At 40.4% G+C, this 13,403-nt stretch overlaps 1 protein-coding gene across 6 annotated transcripts in view; it reads left to right on the forward strand.

The window, feature by feature from the left end:
- ptprt (protein tyrosine phosphatase receptor type T) overlaps nt 1–13,403 on the forward strand; it is a 1,418,554-nt gene that overhangs the window by 932,704 nt on the left and 472,447 nt on the right. For all 6 annotated transcript variants that reach the window (XM_072556501.1, XM_072556497.1, XM_072556496.1 and 3 more), the window contains exon 11: nt 2,110–2,212. In XM_072556501.1, the coding sequence (XP_072412602.1) occupies nt 2,110–2,212 (103 nt within the window). The remainder of the gene's footprint in view (nt 1–2,109; nt 2,213–13,403) is intronic.

The raw sequence follows: 13,403 nt of genomic DNA on the forward strand, positions 1-13,403 counted from the left end.
TACACCTGTTAGATTAGAACGTGGTGTTGTATGATTTTTAACTTTAGTTTTCCTGCCATACCTAATTTGATTTTGAACTTCCTTGTTGACAGAATAAGTGTACAGTGATACTCAGATAACTGAAAGACAATGGGAGAACATTAGGGATGAACTTTGAAAATGATGCCACCGCACGATCACAAGTTATTATTGGGCTGGCAACTCTGTGAGGTGGGCCACCATCAGCAGTATGACCATGAACCCAGCAATAATAGTCCGTTGGTGGAACTGCAATCCAATTAAGAACAGAAGTCCACCTCCAACAATTGCTCATTCACACGGAGGCTGGAAGCTCAAGTTGCTCATCCAAACAGAGGCTGGGAAACTCATGTTGATTCAACAGAACCATCACTTATCAGTAACGATTGCTGAGGCCAGCAGATGAAGTAGAGACTGCCTCCATGGCAGGGTGTCCACAAAACGGGATAAGTTTATTTTAGTAGGCCAGAACTAGATAGGCAGGCACCAAGAATTGGACCGAAGGGCCTGTTTCCATGCTGTACATCTCTATGACTCTATGACTCTATGTGAGGGCAGTCATATTACAGTGATTGAGCCTTTGCCTTTGCTGGGGCCTCTCTGTGGAATGCACATGCAAGAAAGATCTTCCCCTGCCAGAAAATCAACAAGGAATCTCACCACATGACAGCCATCCTGTCTAACATGGACAAAATGCCAGCCCGTGTGGAAAATTGGCTTCAGTTGTGCTATGAATTGGCACAATTAACCACTTGACAGACTCCCATGGGGAATTCCTTCTCAGGGCTGATTCCCTCACCAAGGACTATAATAGTTCAAGACGGCAACTCAGTAACGTCTTTCCAGGGCATTTAGGGAATGCCTATAAATGCTGACTTGGTTAGCAATGCCCACATCACAAGAACAAATAGTAAAATATATTGCTTGTACTCCAGCCTCTCAAGCAGCCTCTGTAGGGCTGATAAAATTTAACCCTTAGTGTCCCAGAAATTGGGCTGTCAGTTGCCCATTTATGCCTGCAAAAGGAACACAACAAGAACCATTTTCCCTTCTTATCAGTGCAGCTTGGAATGATTTACACAACAGTTGCACCTTTTCTTTCAAATATTTTTCATTCACTGAGTGGTGGCAAATAACTATTTAGTTGCACTATTAATAGCAATAGAATGGTTATCTGACCTTGCTATGACTGACCAGAAATGTTTTCAATTAACAAATAAGATGTGAAATATTTTAGTCTTTCTTAAGTTTCATATAAGAACGTTTCATATAAGAAATGGTTCAGATTTTATATTCATAACTTATGGCTTATTATAGTCTATTCAGCTCTCGGACTTACAGTTCATAGAAGAGTCAGTAAATTCAACATATCAGCAAGCAAAAAGCAGGAAGTCTTTATTATTAAAATCTAAATATATTAAAAATCCCTTATGAGCAGTAATTAGAGATTTTTAGATTTAGTAAATGTTCAGTGGCCCCATGATAGCCAGTAATTAGGTATAAGGTTGAATTTGAAATTTCCACCTAATTTCAGTTACAGATGGGAACAGAAGGTAGAGGAGAGACCAGGGTCAGTGATAATAATGTGGTTTCTTAATAGGATAGGAGTCATTTTCAGAATGAATAATATAGATTATTGATAATGGACACTTAACTTTGTAATGCTGCGTTCCTTTATTCTTCATTGCTACCTCCCCATTATGGTCAGTCATTCAGCTGCTTTGTGCCTGTTATCTGCAACACTATTTGGTTTTGCCTTCAGTTTTTCAATCGCAATCTTCCAATCATATACTGGACGTTCACTATTCCTTGTTCATAAACAGCTTGAGGCAAATTTCTTATCTAAGAAAAGTAAAAAACAAATAATTTTTGCAGCACCATCAACAGCCTCTTCTCTTGACCACTTGAGACGTGGCAGTTGGATCATTTGTAACAGTCTTAATAAGTATTGAATATATGACACATTGGGAGATAAAGTCGGATTCCTAGGTGAAAAGTGAGAGTTTTTTAAAAAGTTGACTGTAATGAGAGTATAATAACTTGATTGTGTTTGCTTTCTGTCTCATGATTAACTTTGCTTTCTATTGATAGCCCCCTCAATGCCATTATACGATACAGATGCGCCTCTGAATGAGTCGGACACAACTATCACAGTCCTGTTGAAGCCAGCTCTATCAAGAGGAGCTCCAATCAGGTAGAATAATCTAAGAAAATTATACTAGTTCTGAGAAGCAAATTTTGAACACAAGAATTTAAATCATTCTGATTCTTACTGAGAAAAGAGCAGGAGTAGGCCATCTTGACCATTGAATTTACTCCAACATTCAATAACTTAATGGCTGATCTGACTATGGCCTTACCTTAATTTTAGGCTATGCACCATTTGAATTTTGTTTTGCGTCTTTTGCTTGTTCCATAAAAATATAGTTAAATGGGAAATTCCTATAACCTAATATATTTTACTCAATCAATTTTATCTGAATGTACACGTAGCAGTGAAATCTAAGATGCATTGTTAAAACTTTATTGAAGAACTTGTTTCGTCTGACTAATACCAAACTTGACATTTCTGGAACAATTTGCACTGGGGATATAAGTATATTGTCATCATAGTAGTGCTCAAAAATTGTGATTTTGATGTGATTTCGATGTTTTTGTGTAAAGTTCAATATATACACCCCCTTTAAAAATGTCTAATGAATACTAAATTCAGTGCTTTGCAAATTTAATTATATTACAAAAATGGTTCATTATTGAATTAAAATGCACTTGACATTGACAAAGCACTAGTAGAATTCTATATCAAGGATACAATTAATGAGTTATAAGTGTGCTTCCCACAAAATCATGTTTCCAAAGTATCTCGGTGAACACATAAACACAGCTGTTAGCTGGGATTACAAATCTTACTTGGAATTCTGCAAATGGCTTATGCAAAGTAACAAAAATATTTGTGTTTTTTGAACCTACCAGTTTGGTTAGGCATCATGTTGGTCCAAAATGAGGATGCTTTATACATTTATAATATGGATAATATTTTTTGTTAAATGTTTATGTTATCAAATTTAACTTCATGGCCAAATATATGAGCTGTTTGCGGTTGTGGGCTTCATTTGCATTGCAGCTGTTATGCTTGAGTGACGTAGTTCATTGGTAATATCTGCCTGGGAATCCCAAAGAAATCCCTTTTATATACAGTTTTCATTAAGAACATTGAAGGACAGTTCAACCAAGATGGAGCAAAAGAGAGTGAAACAGCTGTATCCTCTGAGATGTGACTAACTACCCCAGAAAATACAACTATAGACCACCTAGATTTTTTGAACACCTCTATGTTCAGATTTGCTCACTTTTGCTTCATCAAAGAGCTAATAAGTGGACAATGCAACTTCCACATGAACATCTACAAGCAAGATGATCTGCCTGGGACAATGGAAATAGTGACTACACCGACCTTTAGCGCCATTGGCTTATTGTGAACAGTTATCTGTAAAATAGGATGTTTCTTTTAAATCACAAATAGCATATTAGAAGATTCAATATGGCACAGAGTAGTAGTTTAACGTTTGAGCTTTATTACATTGACAAATTATCCAAAGAACAGAGTGCAAAAGCTCATGTTATTGTAAATTCCTGATATTAACTTTCTCAACATTTTTGTTTGACGGGAGTACCACTCACTTCGTTTTCAGATGGTGTGAGATATCAAATTAAGTTGCTTTGATTTCCTGTAAATTGTAAGGTTACAGTCACCTTGAGGAGTTCTGATTTGGAGATGTCGGTGTTGGATTCCAGCATACAAAGTTAAAAATCACACAACACCAGGTTACAGTCCAACAGGTCTATTTGGAAGTATTAGCTTTCGGAGCACTGCTTCTTCATCAGATGGTTGTGCTAAGGAGTTCTGACATCTTAGAGTCCTTTGAAGTATTTAGTTTAATTAATAGAAGGCTTCAGGTGACAATGCCTTTGTATGCATCTTTCAAAATTTGCAACAGCAGCTAAGGAATACTGTAATGAGATACCTGCTGCTGCAGGGTGATCATTGAGGGAACTGTTGGGGTTTAAAAAGAATACTTCCATTGCCTTAAGAAATCACCAATACTTTGCAATATGTTCCAGATCGCATATCTTGCAAGTTGAAATGGCTGTAGCCTGTGCAATTTTGATATTTGAAAGGTTCTGGGCAGTAAGCTTCATCCTGGGAGACTGTCATAGCTGGGCATTGAGTGACGAATCAAAAGGACAGCTGCAATGAGAACTCCTCAGTGAGAGTTGCAAGGGCCATCAAATCTTCTTGTTAATGTGTTCTCATCTATTCAGAGCAGGCAGTCTTCATCACCATTGATGTAATGTATTCATCATAACATTGAAATAAGTGACACATTTTTCAGTCTAATGCATATTTTACAACATAAGACAAGATCATATTGCGCAACTCTGTAAGACTATGCCAGCTGTAAAACCATACTTTGCATGAATAACAAAGCATGACTCAGTCTGTTTCCTTCTTGAATCACCTGAATGCCATCACTGACATTTGAAAGTCAGAGCAGTAACTTACTTGAGAAAAACAAGCAAAAGAACTGCGGAGGCCGGAAATACAAATCATAAACAGAAATTGCTGGGAACACTCAGCAGGCCTGGCAGAATCAACGGTGAGCAATCATAGTTAATGTTTCAGGGCCACTGACCTTTCTTCTGAACTGGAGAAAAGGCATTGATCAATCTCAGTCCTGAAGATTGGCTACAGTCAGTTAGACCCTTCGTGCAAGGGTTCTGTGGTCTTACAGTGCCAGTCCTGGGATTACAATATCAGTTGGAGGTCTATCAGCAATCAGGTGGGGATGGAGGGGGGTTGCAGTTTGTCTTTTTTTAAACGCACTCATAGAAGATACCTTCATTGGCTACACCAACATTTATTGCCCATCCCTACCTGCCATTACAAGGTAGTGGTGAGCTGTAAGTAGACCCACGATGCTCTTATGGAGGGAATTTCAACATTTTGACAGTGAAGGAATGGCAATATATTTCAAGTCACGATGGTGAGTGACTTGGACAGGAACCTGTAGATGGTGGTGTTACCATGTATCTGCTGCCCTTACTCTTCTAGGTAGAAGTGAATGTGGGTTTGGAAGGTGCTATCTAAGAATCTGTGGTGATTTTTTTGTAGATTATACATGCTGCTGCTACTGACCATTGGTGGTGGAGGCAGATGAATGCTTGATGCCAATCAAGTGCACTGTTTTGTCCTAGATGGTGGCAAGCTTCTTGAATGTTTTTGGAGCTGCACCCATCCAAGCAACTGGGAAACATTCCATTACGAGGTGAAAGTGAGGACTGCAGATGCTGGAGATCAGAGTCTAGATTATGATGGTATTGGAAAAGCACAGCAGGTCAGGCAGCATCCGAGAAGCAGGAACATCGACGTTTCGGGCAGGAGCCCTTCATCAGGTGTGAGACTTGGAGCCTCCGAGGTGGAGAAATAAATGGGGGGTGGGGGGGGGGGGGGGGGCTGAGGAGAAGGTAGCTAAGAGTGCAGTAGGTGGATGGAGGTAGGGGTAAAGGTGATAGGTCGGAGAGGAAGGTGGAGCAGATAGGTGGGAAGGAAGATTGGCAGGTCGGACAGGTCATGAGGATGGTGCTGAGCTGGCAGGTTGGAGCTGGGTAAGGTGGGGGGAGGGGAAATGAGGAAACTGGTGAAGTCCACATTGATGCACTAGGTTTGAAGTGTTCCGAGGCAGAAGATGAGGCGTGCTTCCTCCAGGCGCCAGGCGGTGTGGGAGTGGCAATGGAGGAGGCCCAGCACCAATCAACCCCACCGCCCTGTGGCCGAACATTTCAACTCCCCCTCCTACTCTGCTGAGGACATGCAGGTCCTGGGCCTCCTTCACTGCCGCTCCCTCACTGCCTGACACCTGGAGGAAGAACACCTCATCTTCTGCCTCGGAACCCTTCAACTCAAGTGCATCAATGTGGACTTCACCAGTTTCCTCATTTCCCCACCACCACCTTACTCCAGCTCCAACCTGCCAGCTCAGCACCATCCTCATGATCTGTCCTACCTGCCAATCTTCCTTCCCACCTATCACCTTCATCCCAACGGGGCTTTTTCCCAAAACATGGATTTTCCTGCTTCTCAGATGCTGCCTGACCTGCTGTGCTTTTCCAGCACCACTCTAATCTTGACTCTGATCTCCAGCATCTGCAGTCCTCATCTTCGCCTACCTTCATCCCACCTCTATCCACCTATTGCACTCTTAGCTACCTTCTCCCCAGCCCTACACCCCTCCCATTTATCTCTCCACCCCAGAGGCTCCCAGCCTCATTCCTGATGAAGGGCTCCTGCCTGAAACGTCGATTTTCCTGCTCCTCGGATGCTGCCTGACCTGCTGTGCTTTTCCAGATCCACTCTAATATTGACAACATTCCATCACTCTCCTGCCTTGTGCCTTGGAGAAAATGGAAAGGCTTTGGGAAGTCAGGAGGGGAGACAATGGTATAGGGGTAATATCACTCGACTCTTAACCTAGAGGCACAGGTAATGTTCTGGGGACCTAAGTTTGAATCCTACCATGGGAGATGATGGAATTTGAATTCAATAAATATCTGGAATCAAAAGTCTGTGGTAACCAGGAATTCATTGTCAATTGTTGGAAAACCCCATCTGGTTCACTAATGTCCTTTAGGGAAGGAAACTGCTATCCTTACCTAGTCTGGCCTCCATGTGACTCCAGTCCCACAGCAATATGGTTGACTCTTAACTGCCTGCTGGGATGGGCAATAAATGCTGGTTTTCCAGGGACACCCTCATCCCATGCATGAGTTCGAAAAAAAGGTGAGTTACTTGCTGAAGGATTCCAATTCTGAATTTCTGCTATTCTAGCCACGATATGTATATGGTGAGTCCAGTTGAGTTTCTGGTCAATGGTAACCCTCAGGATGTTGGTACTGGAGGAATTCAGTGATGGTAACATCTGTGCAGGTCAGGCACAGATGTCAAGGCTAGTGTTTAGATTGTCTCTTATTGGAGATTGTCATTTCCTGGCAGTTGTGTGATGCGAATGTGACTGGCCACTTGTCAGCCCAAACCTGACATTGTCCATGTCTTGCTGCATTTGGACATGGACTGGTTCAGTGTCTGAGGACTTGTGAATAGTGTTGCACAATCATTGGCGAATATCCCCATTTCTGACCTTATGATGGAGGGAAGGTCATTGACAAAGCAGCGAATGATGGTTGGACCTAGGAAACTACCCCGAGGGACTCCTGCAGAGATGTCTTGAAGAACAGACCCTTCAGTCCAACTCATCCATGCTGACCAGATATTCTAAATTAATCTAGTCCCATTTGCTAGCACTTGGCCCATATCCCTCTAAACCCTTCCTATTCATGTACCCAACCAGATGCCTTTTAAATGTAATTGTCCCAACCTCCATCACTTACTCTGGCAGCTTATTCCATACATGCATCTCCCTCTGTGTGAAAATGTTGCCCCATCTGAATTGCAACTCTGCAATAAACATGAAAGGTGTCTGTCAGTGCACAGAGTGGATGGATGGCATTTGTTTTGGTTTGCCTGTGAGGGAGGAGAACATTTGTGAGCAATGCAAATCCTTTCACGTAGGCATTGACTCAACCAGACATTCATAAATGTGCACCTCACGCATTGACTAGTCATACAGATTAGAAATCCTGACCACAAGCAATCTTGACCATATCAGTAGTCATGACAAATTATCCCAATAAATTCAACGAGGCAGAAGTGATCACAGGTGACCTTTACATTGTTTTTTGTCATTGACAATTCACAAACATATTCCAAAAGCTTGCATGAAGGTACAAAGCTGCTTTCCTTTCTCATGGAACTGCAAGTATGTGACAACATGGACTTTTATATAAATGTCATACTGATTTGATGATTTGGGGTTGCAGAGGGAGCAAACAATGTTTCAGTAATTCTATTGCATTTATAATTTTCTAGCGTATTTATGTGAAATGGCTTGTGTTGCATTCATCTGAATGAGGTCTAATACATTAGAGTTCCAAGGAGAGACATTCATGGCCTTCCTTGTTGGAGGCCTCCATGTCTGACTGTATCAATAAAGTTTCATTTACCTTAGTTTTTTATTTGATGCTGGCAATCAGGTGCAAATTGTATAGCAAAGTTGACATTGTTACAAAGACTGTGAAGAGAACGCGAATAGCATGTCTGTCCTATATGAGATCAGAAAATCCTCTGTCTTTCTCTACCCAAGTCTTTAAGACATCATCACACTGGTTGGAGATTATTTCCATCTCCCGCAGTAACCCATCCATAAACATGACCTTAAAAGGAAAATGTGGGTGCTAAACAGTTGGATATGCCCTCCAGAAGTGCATATCAGTGTTCTCCAGAATAATAGAAAAGGAAGATGTGCAGAAGATGAAAAGAAAAGTCTGAAACCGAAGCATTGTTATTTCAAGATACTATTTATTATTCCTCTCGGTGGTACTGGCTTGCATTGTTTGACTCACATTTTTTCTTCTTGTGTAAATAAAGAAGATCTGCGGGGAATGCAGCAAGATTGACATAATTTCTGTACAGGTATGATCCAGGAAAGTGAGGCAAGAGAAGAGGATTTGAAAACATAATTACTTAAACATTTGAAAATCAAAGTCAAGCACTAAATTACCAAGCAATTGCAATACCAGTCAGCACGTACTAGCCATAGTTATAATTTCAATAGTACAACCCTCAGGAAAATTAATTTTTAAAATGCTTCTCTCAGTCACTTCAAAGATTAGATTCAATTCCCTGCAGTATGGAAACAGGGCCTTCAGCCCAACAAGTCCACACCGACCCTTCAAACAGCAACCCACCCAGACCCATTCCCCTACTCTATATTTACCCCTGACTAATGCACCTAACACTATGGAAATTTAGCACAGCCAATTCACCTGACCTGCACATCTTTGGATTGTGGGAGGAAACCCACGCAGACACATGGAGAATGTGCAAACTCTACACAGTCACCTGAGGTGGGAATCGACCCAGGTCCCTGATGCTAGGAGGCAGCAGTGCTAACCACTGAACCACCATGCCAGCCTAACTGCACCATATTTCTCTCTGAGATGTATTTTCATTCCTAATAATTCATGATTTTATGAATGTGTAATAAAATTCTGTGCAACAGTATTTCTCAACCTAACTATGCTGTTTCAGTACAAACTAAGTGCATAACCACTGACATCTACAAATCAAACATCCTGTAAAATGGAGAGATAGGACAAAATGAGTTGCAGCAGTGTTTGATTTCCTAAAGTTGTCAAACTACAACTGAAGAATGGAGACTCAGAGATTTACTTCAATATTCCCAGCCTGAAATTACTTACCTGTAATGGAAATTGCCTTGTGGTGCTACTGTATTATAATCAAAATTTTTGTGTGTCCATTATTTGTACAAGATAGGACAGAGATAGCTGGTATGCAGTGGTTTCCTGTCCTCACAGATGGTGGCCTTTTTTTTCAAAATGGCTATGCAACAATCTGACTACAGCATAAAGGCTGGTTGAGCATGAAGGGTAATTTGTGATCCCAAGGAAGCAATGGTGTATGATTTTCACATGAGTAATTTTATCATCTGACAACTGCATGATATTTACAATAAGATCTTATTATAGTTAGAAGTTGTTACAATATCACCTGCAACAATTTTGTTTGGCATCTTGGTATTTAAACACTTGTAAAAACTTGGCCTTTTGAAGTAAACTAATTCCCTCCACAGAAATGATTCCGATATTGAAAATCAGGCTATGTTTTGTGGTGAATGATGCAGCAAGGGTTTTGTTTCTGACTTGGAAGAAAATTGCCCGTAAAGATTTTGAGATGTGTTTTTTTTCCCTTTCCCAGTCGTGGTTTCAATCTGATGCCAAGTCAAGGGGATTTCTTGGCGCACAGCAGTAGTAATGCCATCAAGTGCATATGTGACCAATCAAATTGAATTATTCACACGCACTGCATACGAGGAACCACTCGAAACCTTTCACTTTTAACTTAACTTTTCAGATCGCAAAATAATTTTAATATAAATGTATTAAGACAGAAGCTAAAATTCTAACAAACAGACATTAAAGACAAGATTTACAAGAAATTTAACTTCACAAAAATATAATATTAGCTTTTACTACAGCCTGACAGGGTTTTCAGCAGTAATTATGAAGTTTTTGTACTATTAAAAGTCAAGTTGTACTTCATTTAACAAAGGATAACTTTTATGAGACTTTTTGCAGCGACACTAACACTGTAGGAGGGGAATATCCCTCATGGTTTCAATTCCACTTTTTTGATTTACTAAAGTACACCTGTGATGACTTTAAGAGGTGTGTTTTGTCCTTTTTTAAATGAAGAAAGGTTGAAACAGAGGTACATAGCAGTCTGCTCAAAGCCAATTAAACAAATAGCTTGTGAGGCCTTAGATTTTTTTTTTCAAAATTGGAGCAATAGAAGCAGCCTGAATGGGTGGGGTCGAGCTCCCACAGAACTAAAACTTCTAGTTTTAGTTTTCAGCAGTTGCTGGGTTTTGAAGATGGATGTGGAAGCTCTTATTCTTCTCTCTATTATAGCTAAAAGCTGGAGTTCTTTTCCTGTTCCTATAATTGCATGTGAGACAATCTATTTTATTGAATTTGCCTTTGCCAACGGTGTATTTATGGGATGTTACCATACTGAAGCAGTTATAGAATCATAGAGATGTACAGCACGGAAACAGATCCTTCGGTCCAACCCTTCCATGCCAACCATATATCCCAACCCAATCTAGTCCCACTTGCCAGCACCCATCCCATATCCCTCCAAACCCTTCCTATTCATATACCCATTCAGATGCCTTTTAAATGTTGCAATTGTACCAGCCTCCACCACTTCCTATCACAGCTTGTTCCATACATGCACCACCCTCTGCATGAAAAGGTTAACCATTAGGTCTCTTTTATGTCTTTCTCCTCTCACCCTAAACCTATGCCCTCTTATTCTGGACTCACCCATCCCAGGAAAAAAGACCTTGTCGATTTACCCTGTCCATGCCTTTCATGATTTGATAAACCTCTGTAAGGTCACCCTTCAGCCTCCGACGGTCCAGGGAAAATAGCCTCAGCATACTTAACCTCTCCCTGTAGCTCAAACCCTCCAACCCTGGCGACACCCTTGTAAATCTTTTCAGAACCCTATGAAGTTTCACAAAGTCTTTCTGATAGGAAGGAGATCAGAATTGCATGCAATATTCCAAAAGTGGCCTGACCAATGTCCTGTAGAGCTGCATTGTGACCTAGTAACAGTTTATAAAAATTTTGTTTTGCATTTCGATAAAGATACAGTTAAGCCAATTCTTTGATTTTTAATTTTTATTTTAACTGTGGTGTAAAAATAAAGTGTGTTGCTCAGGTGCATAGTTTAACCAATCGAATTGCATCTGGAATGCAATGCCTTACACTTAGCTTTAAAATCAAACAAAGTCAGGTTCTACACTGGTGTCTGGTCTGATCCGTAACACACCTTATGGAGGAGCTCATGTGTATTGAGAGCAACTTCTGAATTTTTCTGTTATTGTACTGCAAGCCTGAAGTTTCAGTGGAGTCATTGCAAAATCTGGGCCACCAGGCAGCTGCCAAATGTCAGTGGAATTATTATTTTCTCTCTGTATTTATCACACCTTCACATTCCATTTTTTCAAATGTTTATGCATTAGTTAGATTTCAGCTGAGAACGCAGATGATTCTAAAATAACTCTACCACATCACATTGAGACATACAAGTGAATTAGATTTTAAAACATTGCTGTGAAAACATTGCATGTCAATCCAAGAATTGATTGCTGGTTTGTTAATAGTTAATAGTTACACATTTGATGCATTGCAGAGCATCCCTTAGATTTCTTAGCAGACACCTTAAGCTGTTTAAAATAATTTAAAGTAGTCCTGTCCCTTGTTCCATTGATGGAAGTGTGAGTCAAATGTTTTGAATTTAAGGACTATTCCAGCATTTAAACACATTCCAAGCCAATTACTTCTGTATTAAGAGAATGTTGAATTGGTGGAAGTAGTGTTTCTGTCATGAGTTTTAAAACTAAAAAATATCTGTCTCTTGGCTAAAACTCCATCAGACAATGCCAGATATGCGTTCAGGTAAATAAGCATCAGCAGGTTTTATCAAATATTACACTGCACATGACAGAGAGTAGGAGAAAACCCAAGATATTCAGGTTCAGATTCTCTCTTATCCTGACTCCTGATATCATCATGACATCACTGACGCCATGTTCCTAAATATCATGGTATCCCATTGTACTACACCTCCCCAAAGTCTTTCACTGTACCCCTTTTTCACCATTCATATTTAACCAGATTATTTGCCTCTTTAGATCTACATACTTTCCATCTATCCCCAGCTCCTATGTCTTGTCCAGTCAAAACTTAAACTTCCAATCATATTCTCATTTTTGAGCACAAGTGGGCTGGACAATCTCTACATGGTTCTCCTGTGAAGGGAAGACTTTGACAGATTAAGGTTTGGACATGTAATGATCATCTGAATGGCATTAATTCCTTACTCTGATCTTGAGTTTAGTTTGGAGTGGCAACATCTCTGCATCCATGGTAAGAATTGCTCATATGTTAGCCGGTACGACTGCCACATATAATTCGTCTGGAGCCTGCTCTTCAATGTGGCACAATTCCTGAAATGTCAGGAAGAAATGAACATAGCAAGTGGTAGAACATCCATGGATCCTTGGGAGTCCTTCTTCAGATTTATCACAAGTAGATGTTCCAGGATTCCATCATCGGAAATGGTTTCTCTTGGAGGCTCTTGAGCAACACATTGATTTGCAGATTTGATGGAAAATTGGGCAATTGCAAAATGTTCACAATCTGTCATTTCCCTGTAGTTCATAATCTCACCAAAAAAATTGGATAGGCCATATGTTGAGAGCTTAAATCCTCTGTTTTTCTCTTTTTTTCCCTAATTCTTTCTTCAAAAGTTTATCTTTTATATTAACAATGGGTTGCTCTACCAGGATAGTCTCCTGCAAACTTAAATTGACCTGAAGGTCCAGTAGATTGCCTACAGAACTCATCACTCACCTGCAGCATTTCCCATACCTCCTTTGTCTGTCTGACTGATCCCGGATCAGCCGTGACCTTTTCCATGCATTTACTATGGGCTAGCTGGGTTAAGAGCTCCTCTTCCAGCTGTGGGCCTTTCCCCTAAGAACTGTTGTCTGATTGCCTCCTGGGTCCATGATATCAGACTGGCCTCAAAATCTGCCAACTGCTTGTTATGCTATTGCTGCCCTTCTCTTCAAGATATTCCCTGCCACCTCCTGCTATTTTTCTGGGTATAGTCATTG

The sequence above is a fragment of the Chiloscyllium punctatum genome, chromosome 37 (assembly GCF_047496795.1).
Source record: "Chiloscyllium punctatum isolate Juve2018m chromosome 37, sChiPun1.3, whole genome shotgun sequence".
NCBI lineage: Eukaryota > Metazoa > Chordata > Chondrichthyes > Orectolobiformes > Hemiscylliidae > Chiloscyllium > Chiloscyllium punctatum.